This window comes from Oncorhynchus clarkii, chromosome 2 (assembly GCF_045791955.1).
Source record: "Oncorhynchus clarkii lewisi isolate Uvic-CL-2024 chromosome 2, UVic_Ocla_1.0, whole genome shotgun sequence".
In the NCBI taxonomy this organism is placed as follows: Eukaryota; Metazoa; Chordata; class Actinopteri; order Salmoniformes; family Salmonidae; genus Oncorhynchus; species Oncorhynchus clarkii.
Genome location: NC_092148.1, coordinates 17,521,251 through 17,541,913, shown reverse-complemented (window position 1 = coordinate 17,541,913; position 20,663 = coordinate 17,521,251). Strand labels below are relative to the sequence as shown.

General features: G+C 39.7%; 1 protein-coding gene across 1 annotated transcript; it reads left to right on the top strand.

Annotated features, from left to right (window-relative positions):
- The first annotated feature begins 627 nt into the window (after positions 1 to 627).
- On the top strand, positions 628 to 5,018 carry LOC139380075 (CD276 antigen-like). The gene is made up of 4 exons (XM_071122544.1): positions 628 to 654; positions 3,184 to 3,537; positions 3,625 to 3,900; positions 4,200 to 5,018. Coding segments are annotated over exons 1-4 (771 nt in total). The 5' UTR covers positions 628 to 653; the 3' UTR covers positions 4,340 to 5,018.
- Positions 5,019 to 20,663: the final 15,645 nt, after the last annotated feature.

Sequence of the window (20,663 nt, the reverse complement as noted above, 5' to 3'; positions counted from 1 at the left end):
AGGTTGAGAGAGAAGGGTGGAAAGTGTAATAAGGCTGGGACTGGCACATACAAGGCTGAAACACACATCTGAAATTGGTAGGAAAACATCCAACTGGGAAGTGTGATCATTTTCAGGAGGAGATGGAGACAGTGGAACATGTTCTATTTCAGTGCCAGCACTATGAGAGGGAAAGGGAGAGATTATTATTAGATTCAAGGAATAATGGTGTTGAAGAGACAAGTTTAATTGTACTGTTCAGGCAAACTTCACGTGATGTATTTCTTTGCATATTTTGTTTCCTTAGGGAGACAATATTAATGGATAGGATTTATACCTTTTCTGTCTCTGGTCCACACTCCAGTCCAGTTGGTGGCGGTAATGCACATTTAAAGTTGGCCATCTACACCCTGTTCGGCACTTTCTTTGTTCCCTCTGCACATGGGGTAAGTGGCTAACATTTCATTCATTCACTCAAATGTTTAACAAAGTTTAGAAACTAAGGGGTATATGTATAATTGGATCCCCATGCTTAATAGGCTCTATAATGCATTATATAGAAAAAAGAAAATGCAGGATAAAGTTAGTCCATGGATTATTAGAAGCAGAATTCAAAGAGTATGTGTCTCTCTTTGTATTTCAGGTTGTGTGTGGTCTCTGTGCTGTTTGTTATCAGTAAGTAAAAATTTAGTATTTTCATATGGTGTGTATGGACGAGTAGTAGGGCAAATATCAAACCTTTACAAATACCTTTTTTAGTAATTCATAAATAAATGGGATCCCTCATCAATGATCACGTGAACATTGATTAGTGCATATTTGTGCAACACTCAAATCAAAGTTTATTTGTCTCGTGTGTCGAACACAACAGTGAAATGCTTACTTACAGGCCCTAACCAATAGTGCCATTTTTAAGTAAAAAAAAGGTACACCTTTGGCAGCTGTGATTCTTCTCGGGTAGGTCTCCTAAGAGTACATTTAAGTCAAAGCTGTAATTTGGCCACTCAGGAACATTCACTGTCTTCTTGGTAAGCAACTCCAGTTTAGATTTGGCTTTGTGTTGTGGGTTATTGTCCTGCTGGAAGGTGAATTCCTCTCCCAGTGTCTGCTGTGAAGCGGACTTAAGCAGGTTTTCCTCTAGGATTTTGCCTGTGCTTAGCTCCATAACGTTTATTTTCATCCTGAAAAACTCCCCAGCCTTTGCTGATGTCAAGCATACCCGTACCATTCTTCTACATATCTACATTGCTTGCAGTTTGGAGTTTTAGGCCGCGTTTCTGTATAGCACCCTGTGACATCTGCTGACGTAAAAAGGTCTTCATAAATACATTTGATTGATTGATGATGCAGCCACCACCATGCCTGAAAAAAAGGAGGCAGTTACTCAGTGATGAGTTGTTGGATTTACCCCAAACATAAGGCTTTGCATTTAGGCCAAAAAGTGTATTCCTTTGCAGTGTTTTTTTTCTTCAGTATTACTTTAGTGCCTTGTTGCATATAGGATGCATGTTTTGGAATACTTTTATTCTGTATATTTGTATTCTTCTTTTCACTGACATCCATCAGCAGTTTCCTTCCTGTCCTGCAGCTCAGTTCAGAAGGACGACAGTATCATTGATGTGTATGGGTGGTTTAATACATCATCCACAGCATAATTATTAACTTGACCATACTTAAATATATATTCAATGTCTGATTTGTTACTGTTACCCATCTACCAATCACTGCCCTACTTTATGAGGCTTACAAAAAGCTCCCTGGTCTTTGTAGTTGAATCTGTGCTTGAAATGTAATACTTGACTGAGGGACCATACAGATTTTCTGTGTACTGTATGTGGGACAGAGGAAGGGGTAGTCATTAAAAAATCATGTCAACCTCTATTATTTCGTACAGTGAGTCTATATAACTTATGTGATTTGTTATGCCAAATTTGACTTCTGAACTAATTTAGGCTAGCCTAAACAAAGGGGTGAATACATAAGCAATGACTATTCAAGTTATTACAGTTTTATTCGTTTGTAAAAATGTGTAGAATTTTCTTTATACTTGGATATTATGTGATATTTTGTGTAAATCAATGACAAATTAATATAAATATATTTCAATTCCACTTTGTAATGCAACAAAATGTGAAAAAAGTTTGTGAAAATTGCGTATTTACCTGATTTATTTGATATTAATGGTTAACGATTAAGATTTAACTAATAGCAAGACATTTCTGTCCTACTATTGCTCTGTCCTTATGATCTCCACTCTAGTTCCCTGCAGCCAATCTGGGCGTATGGTCAGTAGAGATGGCTTGAGCTGACAAATGAGTTAAAAACTGCATTACATAGACAAAATGTGGTGGGTGTAACCGAGATAGAGCTAGCCAGGAGTTTAGAACAATTCCTCATTGTCTCATAATCATCATGGCATCTGGGAAACTAAGCCAGGGTGAGATTAAGACAACAACACTGTACAGATAATGACCGAATGAACCCAGAGTGGCTTATGATGCCCATTGGGGTGGAAACAGCCACGACTAAGCATTCTTAGTGTCAGCTATATATAGAACTCTGCATTCTGTAAAGGTTAGTTAACTCGGTCCAACACTCAAGGGTGTTGGGTCGACCAGCCTCATTATTGCAATAATTAATCGATATTGAATAAAGATGATTGTTTGAAGAAATGACAAGGTCTCTCTCACTTGATTAGAATATTCCACTACAAGTTCAAGTTATGGCTTAAGGACAACAACGTCAGGGTATTGGAGTGGCCATTACAAAGCTCTGACCTCAAGCCTATAGAAAATTTGTGGGCAGAACTGAAAAAGTTACACCAGCTTTGTCAGGAGGAATGGGCCAAAGTTAAACAATTTAAAGGCAATGCTGCCAAATACTAATATACTGTATGTAAACTTCTGACCCACTGGGAATGTGATGAAAGAAATAAAAGCTGAAATAAATCATTCTCTCTACTATTATTCTGACATTTCACATTGTTAAAATAACTGCCCTAAAACAGGGAATTTTTACTAGGATTAAATTGCAGGAATTGTGGAAAAACTGAGTTTAAATGTACTTGGCTAAGGTGTATGTAAACTTCTGACTTCAACTGTACAATAACATGTTAGAACAATGGTTGATTTGCTGTAATTAATTACCAATACCACTCTCTCTCCCACATCATCCTTCTCTCATTCCACCTATTCCATTTATCAGTGATATCATCAGTGGTAACTACAACCAGTCTACAACCAAGAGAAGTGGCAGCTCCGGGCAGTGACATCACCCTTAGCTGCTCTTTGTCTAAAAACCTGAACCTCAACAACCTGGTCGTCAACTGGCAGCGTGGAGAGTCAGAGGTGGTCCACAGCTATTACCATGGGAGAGATCAGCTGGAAAGACAGAGTGTTGTTTACAAGGGACGAACTCATCTGTTTGAAGACCAGCTCACTGTGGGAAATGCCTCACTTAGACTGAGTGGTGTGCAGCCGAGTGACCAGGGCCCATACACCTGTGATGTGACAGATGAACAGGGAAGCACCCAGGAAAAGCTACAACTTCTAGTGGCAGGTAGGTTCCATTGTTGCTCCATCTATATTGTATAGTGTAAATAATGATAACTGCCCCTACAAAAGTATTTCTAATATTTCAAACCAGCCCCTTATGATGAGCCCAGGATATCCATCCAAGCCACTTGTGACGGCTTTGTTGTGACCCTCAGTGCCTCTCAGGGGTTTCCCCAGCCAGAGGTAGTGTGGAAAGGTGTGATGGGCAGTACCAACACCACTATGGAGTTAGACAGCAAGGGGCTCTATGAGCTGGAGAGTGAGGTGACCCTGAGGCTGAACAGCACTCTGACTGTTACAGCCGAGCTGAGACTGAGGGTGCTGGACCAGAGTTTCACCAAGTTTCTCACACTCCACCCACCACCAGGTAAAATATCAGGGTTCCAAGGTTTGTCTTTGACTCAATGTTGTTATCAGATCCTTTATTTGGAGTTCTTTTTACTATTGGATATTTTGGATTATTGATCGTTCATGTGTACTAACTCCATGTGTATGTATAGTGAGTATGCTATCGTGTGTGTGCGTGCGTGTGTGTTTGTGCCAATGTTTGTGTTGTTCACAAAACTCTACTACAGTTCATAAAACACTAGTCAGATATAGAGGGAAATGTTGTCTATTTCAGTTACTGAGGTTGAGTGCTCATTTCTTCTCTCCTCCCTTCCACAGTGTGCTATGTGATGCCAGCTGAGCAGAGGAGCAGATTGTTGATATATCCCCTGCTGCTAATGCTCCTGGGATTGGTGCTCCTGTTATCCTGGAAGAGGTCTGAGCAGGAGACCAAAAAGGATAAGAAAACAGAAGAATAGAATGGCCTTCGGTCCATGGTCACTCAACAGGCATCATGCCAGAGCAATTATCATTGCTTGTTTACAGAGAAAACATAAAGGGAGGACAGACTTTTATACTAATGTACATTTTAATAGAAAGTCATTTTGTAAAATCAGAACTACAATACAGTATACACAAAGTTCAACACAATACAATGGGAGTTGCACACCACAACACTAGATGGTCATATGTACCTCTGCTCCAAATCTGATTCCTCTTAAGGTTTTTTCCTTGTAGGGAGTTTTGACTTACTGCTACTTGCTTAGGGATTTAGCCCAGGCCCAGGTAAATCACCTTTTATATCCGCAGTTGTCTTACTGGGCTTTATAAATGACATGTATTTATTGATTGAAACGATGGCAGCTATAGCGTCTAATGAAAGTTGTTACGTGTGTTCCAGGCAATGTACTTTCCAGAATTAGTTTTTTTTTATAAAAGGAGATGAACCCCCAATTGTGATGTCTTTTTGCTAAATCTCTTTTACAGGAAAGAACTGGCATGTTGGCAGTATACCAGCAGTACAGGGAGTGTCATTTTCTCCTGTAACATTTCTTTATTTAGTAGTGACATGAAACTGTATAGTTTTATTTCATTACACCCAGAGCAAATCATGTTGTTTTGGTGTTCCAGTGGGATGTTGAGGGCGACATTGACCAAAGCCAGGGGATTTCTCATTCTCATGTGCTTAGACTGCACAGGGGAGAATTCCAATTCATGTAGATGCACTGTGAGTAGCCTGGATGTGTTGTCCACTGTAGCAGCATGATCTACAGTACCCATAATCTAAAAAGCAGAAAGATAGTCCAACATAGCCTCCAACAGCTACTCTATAGTTGACCAAGCTACCAATTACTTCTCACTGGAAGAAGTTAGGCTACACTAGCATGTATTATGTTTTGTTCATTTATTAAATGATTCACTTCCTGAACTTGCTTCCCGACATCCCAGCGCACACGTTCGAGGACCGAGTTTGGGGAACCCTAAGCCACACTTAAAGAGATTCTCCTGTACTTTTATATATTTTTTTAACCAGTAATTCTGAACGTAGCACTCACAAGCTAAAAGTGGCCCCCGAACATTGCGTACGCCATCACAAATGTGCAGGTATGTGCACCACGTCATTGCTCTCTCTGCTGTATCAACTGAGCCATTGGGCCTCCCTGTAACCTCATTGGATAATGCTGGGCAGTCCTCTTGCTAGCTGCCACTCAAGTGCGAAGGGCTAGAACTCGAATTGCTAAGGGGCTGGCCCACATGCTGGGATATGTAGGGAAAATGGTGCAGCACAGCTTCAAGAAAACAGTCGCTTTCAAACTAGGGATTTCGTGGCTAATTGAAGTTAGACAGTAAGTCTGTTCATAGATTATGCATGTATGAACTACATTGACTGTCACACCTTGATCAGTTTCACCTGTCCTCGTTATTGTCTCCACCCCATCCAGGTGTCACTTGTTTTCCCCAGTGTATTTATCCCTGCGCTTCCTGTCTCTCTGTGCCAGTTTGTCTTGTATGTTCCAAGTCAACCAGCCGGTTTCCCCGTTCTCCTGCTTTTTGCATTCTCCTTTTTCTAGTCCTCCCGGTTTTGACCCTTGCCTGTTCTGGACTCTGTACCCGCCTGCCTGACCATTCTGCCTGTCTTGACCACGAGCCTGACTGCCACTCTGTACATCTATGACCTTTTGCCTGTCCACGACCATTCTCTTGCCTGCTCCTTTTGGATTATTAAACATTGTAAGACTCCAATCATCTGCATCTGGGTCTCGCCGTGTGTCATGATATTGCCACATCCAAAGCGGCAGGTTAAAAAATACTTTCTTAGTCGCCAAAGTATCAGAGCAAGTCTTTAAGAAAAATATAGTTTACTTAACTAGTTACTTTGAAAAAGTAGTTCACTACATCAAAACTACCTCGTGAGTGAACAGGGGCTGTCTCAGGTTGATCTCCGTACAAATTTAGAAACAGTGAATGATGTAAGAGGGGCAATAGTAGAGGCCTCAAGGCAGGTGACACACACAGGTACAGGGGGGAGAAGGAGAATGCCAGTTCCCTGGTGGACTGAAGAGTGCAGAGAAGCTGTAAAGAGTAGGTGTTCCTTTTGTCCAGGTGGGAAAGGGCAGTGTGGAGTGCAATAGAGATCATCATCTGTGGATCTGCTGGGGCAGTATGCAAATTGGAGTGGGTCTAGCGTTTCTGGGATAATTGTGTTAATATGAGCCATGACAAGCCTTTTAAAGCACTTCATGGCTACAGAAGTGAGTGCTACGGGTCAGTAGTAATTTAGGCAGGTTACCTTGGTGTTCTCTGCTTGAAACATGTTGGTATTACAGATTCGGTCAGGGACAGGATGAAAATGTCAGTGAACACTTGCCAGTTGGTCAGACACTTGCCAGTTGGTCAGCGCGTGCTCGGAGTACACATCCTGGTAATCTTACTTACTTTGGCTATGGAGAGCATGATCACACAATTGTCCTGGAACAAAGAAAAATAAAACTTTTAAAAAGATGAATGGAAAAAAAACTCTAGTATACCTTGATTAGATACATTTTCACTCCTCTTAGTCAATACATGTTGGAAACACCTTTGGCAGCGATTGCAGCTGTGAGTCTTCTTGGGTAGGTCTCATAAGAGCAGATTTATGTCAAGCATACTGTCATGACGTTGCCCTCTTTGGGTATAGCAAGCCCCATCCCCCTCTCCCTGCCTCCCCCTTTCCTCCTTCAACTAGGCTGCTGTGGTTAGAGAGACGTCGTAAATTCCCGAGGATCTCCTCATGGACACAGTATAGAGAGAGTAAATTTTCATAGAGAACAAAGGAATTTCTTCCATCTCACAGAACTTGAGGTACGAATAAATGTCATGTTCCGGAGAAAGTATAAAAGATCGGTGAAGAATCCAGCTACGAACTAGTCTGTTTGTCACAACTTGGGGAAGCTCATGGGAGACGGTGCGGCCACATTACCATAACGCTGTTTATATAATACCCTCAGATATGAGGTTTACATCTAATTGTTGTATAAGATGAATGAGTGAGTATGATACTGTTTTTAAAATTGTGTAATATGATTTTGGACTGTTTAAGGAAGGAAAATACAATTCCCTTTTGATTTGAACTAAATCAGAGGACCGCCCCTGAGCCTAGTTAGGGTCAGGCATCCTGGGACAGCCCCTTTTCTGCAATTCCGAATAAAACCCAACTTTGAGAAATTATCACCAGACCATGTTTGGACGAAGGTTGTAGACTATAGCTGAATCTTTTAACCATACCACGTGGTTAAACTCTTGACTATCGATAAAGACAGAATAAGAACAAGCCTTTGATATTAATTACTAATCTGCAGCTAGGAATTCGGTATCATTGAACGCGAAGAACGACAACCGCCGAAACATCCACTCTATAACGAAACGAATGAATGTCACTGAACTATCCACTATAACCACGACAGAGAGAGAGAGAGAGGGAGAGAGACGGACAATTCTAAAAAAGAAACAACTTTTCACCAGCGATCAAGACGACACACTGAGCTTAAATATATATATTGATTGCAATTGTTCCCGAATGATTGAGCGTTCATGTGCAAAGGATTAGCATTCCAATTGTTATAATTATCACTCTGTAGTGACTTCTTAGTCGACCCCCACTTCCCCTTTTGTCTAACAAGCTGCCATGCCGGTTTAGCCCACTAGGGCACATTCTCCTATCATTTCTTGTAACCATATTTACTGTTTGTTTATGCATTTCTGTGAATTACTTAGTTAGTAATAAATAAATGATTTAAGACAATTGATGTATGGATGACTCATAGTGAAGACTGGGTTTGTGCAGATAACCAACTATTTACGACGTTTGGAATGAGACTAACGTGAGTTAAAGTAAATAATTAATTAATTCGAAGACTAATTGATCAGATAAAATATCTGAAAAGTTATTTTAGGAAATGATAACTTTGTAATCTGAATATTTTTCCTTGGTGCCCCGACTTCCTAGTTCATTACAGTTACATGATTAATCAGTTGATCGCATAATACTAATTACAGAGAATCTTTGATAAAAACTATAAGTCTTCAATTTAATGATAGTAAAGACACGACAAAACCCATTCCATGCTTTTACAAATCTACATTGCGTGCTGCTTGGGGTTTTAGGCTGGGTTTCTGTATAGCACTTTGTGACATCTGCGGATGTAAAGAGGGCTTAAAAAATAAATGTGATTGATTGATGATGCAGCCACCACAATGCTTGAAAAAAGGAGGCAGTTACTCAGTGATGTGTTGTGTTTGCCTCTAACGATGTGCACTGAGAGTCAGGAAGCAAGTTCAGGGAGTGAGTGTTTTAATAAATTAACACAATATAATACCAAATAATAACCAAGAACAACGCACAGACATGACACAGGAACAGAAATAATGACGCCTGGGGAAGGAACCAAAGGGAGCAACATATATAGATAGGGCAGGTAATCAAGGAGGTGATGGAGTTCAGGTGAGTGTCATTATGCGCTGACGCGCTTAACGATGGTGACAGGTGTGCGCCATAACGAGCAGCCTGGTGACCTAGAGGCCGGAGAGGGAGCACACGTGACAGCCTCAAACATAAAGCTTTGCATTTAGGCCAAAAAGTGTATTCCTTTGCTGTGGTTTTTTCCCCCAGTATTACTTTAGTGCCTTGTTGCATATACAGTGGGGCAAAAAAGTATTTAGTCAGCCACCAATTGTGCAAGTTCTCCCACTTAAAATATGAGAGAGGCCTGTAATTTTCATCATAGGTACACTTCAACTATGACAGACAAAATTAGAAAAAAAAATCCAGAAAATCACATTGTAGGATTTTTAATGAATTTATTTGCAAATTATGGTGGAAAATAAGTATTTGGTCAATAACAAAAGTTTATCTCAATACTTTGTTAAATACCCTTTGTTGGCAATGACAGAGGTCAAATGTTTTCTGTAAGTCTTCACAAGGTTTTCACACACTGTTGCTGGTATTTTGGCCCATTCCTCCATGCAGATCTCCTCTAGAGCAGTGATGTTTTGGCTACTGTCTTGTAGTTACACCCCTCCATATGTGCACAGCAATATGCCTTATTTATTACTTTAAGCAGAGAGCTCTTTCCCATTACTAAGCTTCTATACTAAGCTCCTATTATAAAGCTACAATTAATTATATAGGTCCGGCAAACATAGATTTTTTCCTTCACACATCCCTAAGCAGTTTCCTTCCTGTCCTGCAGCTCAGTTCAGAAGGATGACCAGGGGGGCTTTATTTGGCGCCTGCAGGCTGACGACGATCGACAGTTGAACCGTGTTTCCGAGCTCGTTGGGGAGTTTCAGCTATGAGACAAGATTGTAATTGGATCGTAATTGGATATCGGGGTAAAAAAATAAGTACAAAGATGTAGGTAGGCTAGAAGCTATCGCAGTGCTGAATTTCAAGTTGAATGGCCAGGTTCAAACCATCTATCATGGTGGTTTGAAATGTGGCTTGACATATCTGATTCCATGCGCTTTTTGGCTGTTCAGACTGCAGGAAAAAGCTTGGGTTTCTAATCGGAATGCAATATTTTTTTGATTTGGGTCACTTCAAAATGCCAATGTAAAAAAGGCTTTAGTTAGCCAACCTCTTGACACTTTTCATCCTCATAACTGATTAAGTTGAAATAGGCCTACTACTACTCAGTTATCATGAATCTTGGTACATCTGACTGAGACAAGTATAGCCATGCATGTTGTAACAAGGCATATAGTATTTTCAATATATGGATGTTAGAAGAAATACAGTAGACGACACGAGTCAAAAAGTGATTGATGACCTATTTCATGTGTCATGTGGTTATGCCCATATATGTACATCCTGTCTTTCCGTTCTCACGCTATCGAGTGAGTGCCTCATAGTGCATCTGTTTATGGTAAAGCATGTGTTTGCATTAAAGCTGTCAATATGATTGATGTGCAGTGCAGACCTTGTTGAACTGTGGAATGTGTTTGAACATTTGAAAGAGTAGAGTATTGACTCTCTGCTGTTTAGTAATAATGTATATGAAACAGTAATTTCCAGGGGGGTCATGTATTGGTCAGTATAAGTAAAGAGCTGTGAACACTATGAGCGACAAGAAACCTCGAGAGATAAACCACAGAAGACTCTAAATAAATAACACATGGCTCCTAGACCAATTTTAGGTGTATTGTGATTTAACTTCAATGAATGAAATCGCTGTCTCTCTCTCACTCTCCATGTGTGTTTGTGTGTGTGTGTTGACAAGGATCTGTAGCGTCCGGAGGGGAGCTAATGACCTATGTCACCCCCCACAACATGGGGTTGTGTGTGGGAGGTCGTTCGGTAACAAGCAGAGAAACATGCTGATTGCACTATTTTCTAAGAAAGAAATTAAAGAATAATTATACAAATAAACATTTTAATTGATATGAATGGCATTTATGTATAAACATTTTAGAAGAAAATACAAGGGTTATAAAAAAGAAAAATGTATTTACCTTCAATGAATGACAGCTGGCCCTATGTCTCTGTGTGTGTGTGTGTGTGTGTGTGTGTGTGTGTGTGTGTGTGTGTGTGTGTGTGTGTGTGTGTGTGTCCAGGCTGCAGGCTGCATGGTAGGTGTCAGGTTACGAGCTGTGGGTTGAAACACAGAGAGAAAATCCTGATCGAGGAGCAAAATGCCTTATATTATCAGAATACAGTTAATATATATATATATATAGTAAAGTGTAGTATTGTTTGAAAGTAATATGTATGTTTTATATACATTTTAGTTAAAAAAAACGAGGTTTAGTATAATATTGCATAGCACAGCGTGTGCGTGCGTGTGTGTGCGTGTGTGTGTGTGTGTAAGGTCCTTGAAACAACTGCCTGAAAACAGTGGGGTCCTGTGGCGTCCGAGGATCTCATGACCTCTGAACTTCCAAAAGACTTCTCGGCATATCCATATGTAGGATCAGCAAAAAATATATATATATTGTCAGAAAACAGGTTTATGTGTTCTCGTGAGGTCTCCTGGGGTGGCTGTCTCAATCAATCACGCCATCCTCTTTTTAAAAGGGTAATTGTACTCTTTAAGATGGACCCTTATGACTTAAACAGATCCATTATACCCCCCTTTAATAACATTTTATTGCACTGGGCTAAATCAGGAGCACACAGAGAGTTTCTTGGTAGTCGTAAACAAATCTACTGTAAAACAAAAGTGTACACCTCACACACAGGGTTATGGACTTAAAAAAGAAGACACCAGTAACATGTCAGATATAGTTTAAAAGTATTCATTTTTGAGTTTGCAACCCAATATGCCACTTTAAATACATCACAGAAGACTGAAATGTAACAAAACGCCTATTGTGTTTATTGAGATGTACACTGAGATGTTCTGTTGGGCTCTTTCTCTCTCTCTCTTTCTCTCTCTCTCTCTCTCTCTTTCTCTCTCTCTCTCTCTCTCTCTCTCTCTCTCTCTCTCTCTCACACACACATACACACACACACACCCTCTCCTTCTCTCTCAGGCTATGAAAAAAAGACCAAAGACATGACAATGACTCCTGAGTGTTGAACTTTTGCCATCTCTATAGCCACCCTGGTTATTATATGATCCTGATGGTCATCTACGATCGTTGGAACGTCTTGAATAACAATAAGGGGCACATGTACAGTTCCTCTCTAGTTTTAATCCTAGGTTTATGACTTCTAGGGAGTGTTTCCTAGATGCTGTGGTTCAGCATATGCATTGAAGGGTCTTAGATTTTTAGACTGGGTATCTGTAAAACACTTTGTGACAACTGCTGATGCAAAAAAAGGCTTTTAAGAAATACATTTGGTTGATTGACAGATTTTATTTATTATTATTATTATCATATCACATCATATCATTTTTATTATTATTATTATGTTACAGGTGAGACATACCCAGAAATGTCAACATATTGGCAAGTGCTCAAATCTGTACAGCAGCCCCAGACAATCATGTACAGTAGCTCCAATTTACAAGAATTGGTTTTACAAGGCAGTGATGAAAACAGTTTATATGAGTGCTATTTCAAACATACAATGATATATATTTGATAAAATTACCCATTCAAAACTGTTGTTACAAAATCACTTTGGTATACTTACTTTGGTATACATTGAATGAAATGTTATATAATAATTGATCATCACTCACACACACAGACATGACTTGATCGTTGTTCACAGTTTATTATCATAGTTTGTCATAGTTTCTAATTGTAGTTTATAATCAAAGTTTGAACATAGTTGGCCATAGTTTCTAATCATACTTTCTAGTCATACTTTCTAATCATACTTTCTAATCATACTTTCTAGTCTGAGAGGTTTTGATATATTAAGAGGGTCAAATAGAACCTAAGAGGGCAGAAGCTATTTTTTATAAACAGTATGAATAAAAACAATGGCTTCTGCTCAATGGCTAAATAGCCTTAATTAAAATAAAATAAAACATATGTCAATGAAAACAATTAAGACAAATCATTCTTAAATAATATATATCTATATACATACATCACATTGAATATTCAACTCACCACTCCATGAGGAAGGAAGGATTCCCAGATGATCTTTTAGCTGTTCTGTCTTCATGCTGTTCTGGGCTGATGGCTGTTGTAGAGGGGAGGGGCCTTTGAGTGAGCTGGGACCTTTTATGGCCCTGCCTCTGGGAGCCTGTCTGCTTGCTATACATGATGAGTGAATGAAAGAGGGCCTACATGTAAGATATTTTGTGCTACAAACATACTTCTACTTGAAGAGGTTTTTTGACCATTCAGGGATCTACTATCAAACAGTCATGAAATCATGAAGAAAATGAATGTCTACACTAAAAAAATTGAATTTGGTCATAAAAATACATGTTGACAAGCTATATGCATGAAAATAAAGATGCTTACAATATGTGACATATTGGAGACATTTTTGGACACTTATAAGGGCCTCCTATGCCTTGTTATTGATACATGTCTGTAAAGATAGTTTGGTATACGATATATTATACTATTATTATTACTAATATTATACTAAACCTCTGTTGTTTTTAACTCAAATGTATATAAAACATACATATTATTATCAAACAATACTACACTTTAATACCCCATGTAATATATATATATACATTATTTTTAACTGTATTCATGTAAAATTAGGCATTTTGCTTCTTGATCACGATTCTCTCTCTGTGTGTCAACCCACAGCTCGTAACCTGACACCTACCATGCAGCCTGCAGCCTGGACACACACACACACACACACACACACACACACACACACACACACACACACACACACACACACACACACACACACACACACACACACACACACACACACACACACACACACACACACACACACACACACAGACATATGGCCAGTTTTTTTTTTAAACCCTGTATTTTCTTCTAAAATGTTTATACATAAATGCCATTCATATCCTTTAAAATGTTTATTTGTATAATTATTCTTTAATTTCTTTCTTAGAAAATAGTGCAATCAGCATGTTTCTCTGCTTGTTACCGAACGACCTCCCACACACAACCCCATGTTGTGGGGGGTGACATAGGTCATTAGCAGATCCTTGTCAACACACACACACACAAACACACATGGAGAGCGAGAGAGAGAGACATCGATTTCATTCCTTGAAGTTAAATCCCAATACACATAAAATTGGTCTAGGAGACATGTTTTATTTATTTAGAGTCTTCTGTGGTTTATCTCTCGGGGATTCTTGTCGCTCATAGTGTTCACAGCTCTTTACTTATACTGACCAATACCCTACCCCGATGGAAATTACTGTTTCATATACATTATTACTAAACAGCAGAGAGTCAATACTCTACTCTTTCAAATGTTCAAACACAATCCACAGTTCAACAAGGTCACTGCACATCAATCATATTGACAGCTTTAATGCAAACACATGCTTTACCATAAACAGATGCACTATGAGGCACTCACTCGATGGCGTGAGAACGGAAAGACAGGATGTACATATATGGGCATAACCACGTAACACATGAAATAGGTCATCAATCCCTTTTTGATTCGTGCCGTCTACTGTATTTCTTCTGATGTGATCCGCATTGTTTTTCCACATATACACTTTCTTTTTACAGGTCCACTCAAAAGCATGTGGGATGAAAAGACAATTGTCATCTCACAGCTTCTTTCGACTTCATTGCTTTTCTCAGGTAGCTAGTTATCATATTCCGTCATCTCATCATGTGTACATTTGTATAATAACATTTAGTAAAGCATTATTTAGAATGTTACTTTTACAACAACCGTCACCAAAAAGCACACGTATCACACTATCTTTGCTGATGTAATACAAGAGAATTTAAGTTTCTCCCTTATCGATGGCTGTGTTGTTTGTCTCCTTCCTTAGTCATTATTGAGGTTCAGTTCCCTATTTCACCTATGGGAGTGACAGCTCTGGACAGTGACATCACCCTTAGATGATCTTTCCCTCCGTATGAAAACCTGAACCTCAACAACGTGATTGTCAACTGGCAGCGTGGAGAGTCAGAGGTGGTCCACAGCTATTACCATGGGAGACATCAGCTGGAAAGACAGAGTGTTGTTTACAAGGGACAAACTCATCTGTTTGAAGACCAGCTCACTGTGGGAAAGGCGTCACTTAGACTGAGTGGTGTGCAGCTGAGTGACCAGGGCCCATACACCTGTGATGTGACAGATGAACAGGAAAGCACCAAGGAAAGCTACAACTTTTAGTGGCAGGTTAGAGACTATTTATTTTTGTCCATTCAGATTTTTTTTAAAATCTTGCATCTATGAGGGATTAAGAGACTTAAAAGTATTAAGCTATCTGCACAAAATCAGCTTATTGTCATCTACTTGCCTAAAGCCCTCTGCAGTCAGAATTCCAATTTGTTAAGAGCTGAATAGGAGTATTGTTGTTGTTGTTGTTTTTGTTTAGCCCTAGCCCCCTTCAAGGAGCCCCAGCTCTCTGTACAGTCATCCTGTGACAGCTTCATCATCGCCTTCCACTCCTCTCAGGGTTTCCCCCAGCCTGATGTGTGGTGGACGGACTCCATTGGAGGAGACATCTTCAATCAGAGCCACAGCCGTATCGGCCTGGACAGCAGGGGGCGCTATGAGGTCCACAGCTCCATGGAGGTCAGTCCAAACAGTACTCACCATCATTGTTGAAATGAGACTAGAGGTTCTCAATCAAACCTTCACCCGCTCGCTCACCCTCCACCCACTTCCAGGTAAAGCTGCGACCTACTAACAGGTTTAGGGGTAAAGCAATGTGACCAAGTATGGATCACTGATTTAGTGATGAAATATTAAACCATTGCATAATCACTAATGGCTAAACCCTGACAGTGTGTTACTCCTACACACATTCCACAATTTATGAATTTAGACAAAATTTGTAGTCAAAAACCCCCATCCTAAATAAGGATTTGACATTTCACTTCATGAGGGAAAATTAGTCATATGAGCATTTTGTATAGATGTACTGCATGCAAGAATAACACCATTGCAGAGTGAAACTTCCCATGAGAGGAACTGTTTACAATGACCTCAATGAAAGGTTCAGTGACCAGGCAGTACTACTAGAGGAACAAGTCTTTGGGAGGGGAAGCTGAAAGCCTGTCTTCCTTTCATCTCTTCCTCTTTTACAGAATGCTGTGAGGTGCCTCTTGCAACCAGGGGCAGACCGGCTTTGGTGTTATTAGGGATAGTTCTCTTAGCAGCATTAGCAATGCCACTCATTTTGTACTTCAGACGCAAGCCTGACCGACACCAGATGGTCCCACATGACGATACAACAGGACAAGACGAGGCTCATGAAACAGAAATTTGATAAAAACTAGTTACAAAAGTCTAAGCTGTGTTTCAATGTCACAAATATAGGTGTGTGTGTGTGTTGTTGCCTTATTAAATATTTCCAATCCCTCTTGGTAAAGTATTATAGAGTACTGCTGGAAGGAGACTTTGCTACTCTCTGCAACCCTACGTAATCCAGCCTACTTAGATTATTTTGGGATGCAAAGCTGTCAAGGCAAAGGGTGGCTACTTTGAAGAATCTAAAATATATAAATATATTTTGATTTCTTTAACACTTTTTTTGTGGTTCTACATGATTCCATATGTGTTATTTCATAGTTTTGATGTCTTCACTATTATTTTACAATGTAGAAAATAGTAAAAATAAAGAAAACCCCTGAATGAGTAAGTGTGTCCAAACTTTTGACTGGTACTGTACATTTTGTCCAAATGTTATTGTCAAAGGTGGCCTGGTAACAACAACTGTGGGAAAAGTACTATCCACCTTATAGTTGGACCGGTTGAAAAGTTGATCCTACACCACGAGGTGGATGGAACGTCTGGGGCATATTACAGAAATATTTCAAATTTCATGGCACTTGGAGTCACTCTGTGAGACAGTTCATTACATTAACTATTTACCGTTGCTGCAATACAAACATTTTGAAAACTTGAATGTGCATTGTCACTTAGATAAAGAATGACAAACAACCCTAGTGATAGCAGTTAAAAAAGATGCCCTCTGACACCATCACCCTCAGAGCTAAAGTGTGAAACTTTACTTATATTGATGACAGGGATGAGGCCAGCCTGTGCCCATCCATTCAAAGTGTCAAAGAAACTAAGCAAGAGGAGTGTTTTGTCTGTGAGCTGCAATGCCATGTTGGCCTACTGTTGGTTATAAGACCGATAAATCCACAATAATCGAGAACTTCAAGAAGCATTTCTCTACGGCTGGCCATGCTTTCCTTCTGGCTACCCCAACACCGGCCAACAGCTCCGCACCCCCCGCACCCCCGCACCCCCCACAGCTACTTGCCCAAGCCTCCCCAGCTTCTCCTTCACCCAAATCCAGATAGCAGATGTTCAGAAAGAGCTGCAAAACCTGGAACCGTACAAATCAGCTGGGCTAGACAATCTGGACCCTCTCTTTCTAAAATTATCCGCCTCCATGGTTGCAACCCCGATTACCAGTCTGTTCAACCTCTCTTTCATATCGTCCGAGATTCCTAAAGATTGGAAAGCTGCCGCGGTCATCCCCCTCTTCATCCCCCTCTTCAAAGGGGGTGACACTCTAGACCCAAACTGATACAGACCTTTATACATCCTGTCCTGCCTTTGTAAGGTCTTCGAAAGCCAAGTTAACAAACAGATCAACGACCATTTTGAATCCCACCGTACCTTCTCCGCTGTGCAATCCTGTTTCCTAGCTGGTCACGGGTGCACCTCAGCCACGCTCAAGGTACTAAACAATATCATAACCGTCATCGATAAAAGACAGTACTGTGCAGCCGTCTTCATCGACCTGGCCAAGGCTTTCGACTCTGTCAATCACCGTATTCTTATTGGCATACTCAACAGCCTTGGTTTCTCAAATGACTGCCTCACCTGGTTCACCAGCTACATCTTAGATAGAGGGCATGTTGTCCGGACCTCTGGCAGTCACTATGGGGGTACCACAGGGTTTATTCTCGGGCTGACTCTTTTCTCGGTATATATCAACGATGTCGCTCTTGCTGCGTGTGATTCTTTGATCCACCTCTACGCAGACGACACCAATCTGTATACATCTAGCCCTTATTTCGACACTGTGTTAACAAACCTCCAAACGAGCTTAATGCCGCACAACACCCCTTCCGTGGCCTCCAACTGCTCTGAAGCGCTGTTAAAACTAAATGCATGCTCTTCAACCGATCGCTGGATTAGCATCACTACTCTGGATGGTCCTGACTTAGAATATATGGACAACTACAAATACCTAGGTGTCTGGCTAGACTGTAAACTCTCCTTCCAGACTCATATTAAACATCTCCAATCCAAAATAAAATCTAGAATCGGCTTCCTATTTTGCAACAAAGCCTCCTTCACTCACGGGAGCCAAACATACCCTCGTAAAACTGACTATCCTACCAATCCTCGAGTTCAGCGATGTCATTTACAAAATAGTCTCCAACACTCTTCTCAGCAAACTGGATGCAGTCTATCACAGTGCCATTAGTTTTGTCACCAAAGCCCCATATACCACCCACCACTGCGACCTGTAGGCTCTCGTCGGCTGGCCCTCGCTACATATTCGTCGCCAGACCCACTGGCTCCAGGTCATCTATATGTCTTTGCTAGGTAAAGTTCCGCCTTATCTCAGCTCACTGGTCACCATAACAACACCAACCCGTAGCACGCGCTCCAACAGGTATACCTGACTGGTCATCCCCAAAGCCAACACCTCCTTTAGCCACATTTCCTTACAGTTCTCTGCTGCCAATGACTGGAACGAATTGCAAAAATCACTGAAGTTGGAGACTTATTAGAGTTATATCTCCCTCACTAACTTTAAGCATTAGCTATCTGAGCAGCTTACCGATCACTGCAGCTGTACAAAGCCCATCTGTAAATAGCCCACCCAACTACCTGCCTCATCCCCGTTTTTATTTACTTGATTTGCTCTTTTGCACATCAATATTTCTACTTGCACATCATCATCTGCACATCTATCACTCCAGTGTAAATTGTTAAGTTGTAATTACTTCGCTACTATGGCTTATTTATTGCCTTACCTCCTTACGCAATTTGCACACACTGTATATAGACTTTTTATATTGTGTTATTGACTGTACGTTTGTTTATTCCATGTGTAACTCTGTGTTGTTGTTTGTGTCGCATTGCTTTGCTTTATCTTGGCCAGGTCGCAGTTGTAAATGAGAACTTGTTCTCAACTGGCCAACCTGGTTAAATAAAGGTGAAAAAAAAGAAATAAAAGAGAGTACATTTTAAAGTTAGGGTTTAATAAATGTTAGTAGCTCTGTAATGCATTTCAGATACTCACTATATCATGTGTATTTAAGAAATCCTGACCTCACCCCTCTCGTCACACCCCCAAAATCCTCATGGTTCTATAGTAAATTCTTGTTCAGACCTCTGTCACCCTATTCTTGATCGAGCTGCCAGTAAATAAAGATGTGGCTCTCATATCCTGTTTCAATAACAACGTTTCTGTAATGGTTTCCATGGTTTTATTTGTGTAAGCTCTCCTCGCCCGTCTTCTATTGACATTCACTTAAGCCAGGTTCTGTTGACATACACTTAAAACATCCATATGTAAGTAACGAGCACTTCCTCTAATCCATGTTTAAATAGTGCCTTAAAACAATAAATTAAAAGCACATGATAATTTGAATAATTTGAAAGTACATTGTTATTTTATATTATAAATAAATCCATGAATGTGTTTTATTTTATATATATTGAGGTAGATTGAGGTAACATTTTATGAAACAGATGTTTGTTTCCAATTTCTTTTAAAAGTATTGTTTATGAGGAATAATACAATGTTTAAATTTTACATTTTTTATTTCACCTTTATTTAACCAGGTAAGCTAGTTTTTGCAACTGCAACCTGGCCAAGATAAAGCATAGCAGTTCGAGACATACAACAACACAGAGTTACACATGGAATGAACAGAACATACAGTCAATAACACAGTAGAATTTAAAAAAATTAAAGTCTATATACAGTGAGTGAAAATAAGGTCAAATAAGGGAGTTAAGGCAATAAATAGTCCATGGTGGCGAAGTAATTACAATATAGCAATTAAACACTGGAATGGTAGATTTGCAAAAGATGGGTGTGCAAGTAGAGATACTGTGGTGCAAAAGGAGCAAAATAAATAATTACAGTATGGGAATGAGGTAGATGTATGTATGCCTAATGTAAATGTTTTGATTAGATGGAAACTTCAGACACGCAGTTGTCAATATACGCATTACAGTCATGCATATGCTATGTTGACTTAATAAGTACGGTAATTCAATATTTTGTCAAGGATGTGTTATTTTTTACCCATCCTCTTCACAATATAAGACACCCTCTCATCCCTCCCTGTCTGTTATATCCTTCATGGTCCCACCAACAGGTAAAGTACGGACATCAAGTCAGTCTTTTGGATTAGAATAAATGGTGAATAGAATCAGTTGAAGACCAAATTATTACAGAGCTGAAAGTGAATTGAAATAAACAATTTCTTATCTTTGTAAATACATGTACAATGTATAAATGCAAACTAATTTATATTTACAAAATATTTATGTCATTTTTTGATGTATATAAATGAATGAAAGTAAATGCATTTAAAATGAATTATATTTGTTTTCTCTCCTGCCATTAGCTTTTCTATAATATAATCTAAAACAAAACTAATTTCGTTTTTACATCCATTTTCCATTTTTTCCCCATGTCATTTGTTGACTGTGCATTTTAGTTTCCAGCCATG

Coding starts and splice junctions, on each gene's coding strand:
- LOC139380075 (XM_071122544.1), top strand. Junction 3,538..3,624: donor GCTACAACTTCTAGTGGCAG/GTAGGTTCCATT, acceptor ATTTCAAACCAG/CCCCTTATGATGAGCCCAGG. Junction 3,901..4,199: donor CACACTCCACCCACCACCAG/GTAAAATATCAG, acceptor TCCCTTCCACAG/TGTGCTATGTGATGCCAGCT.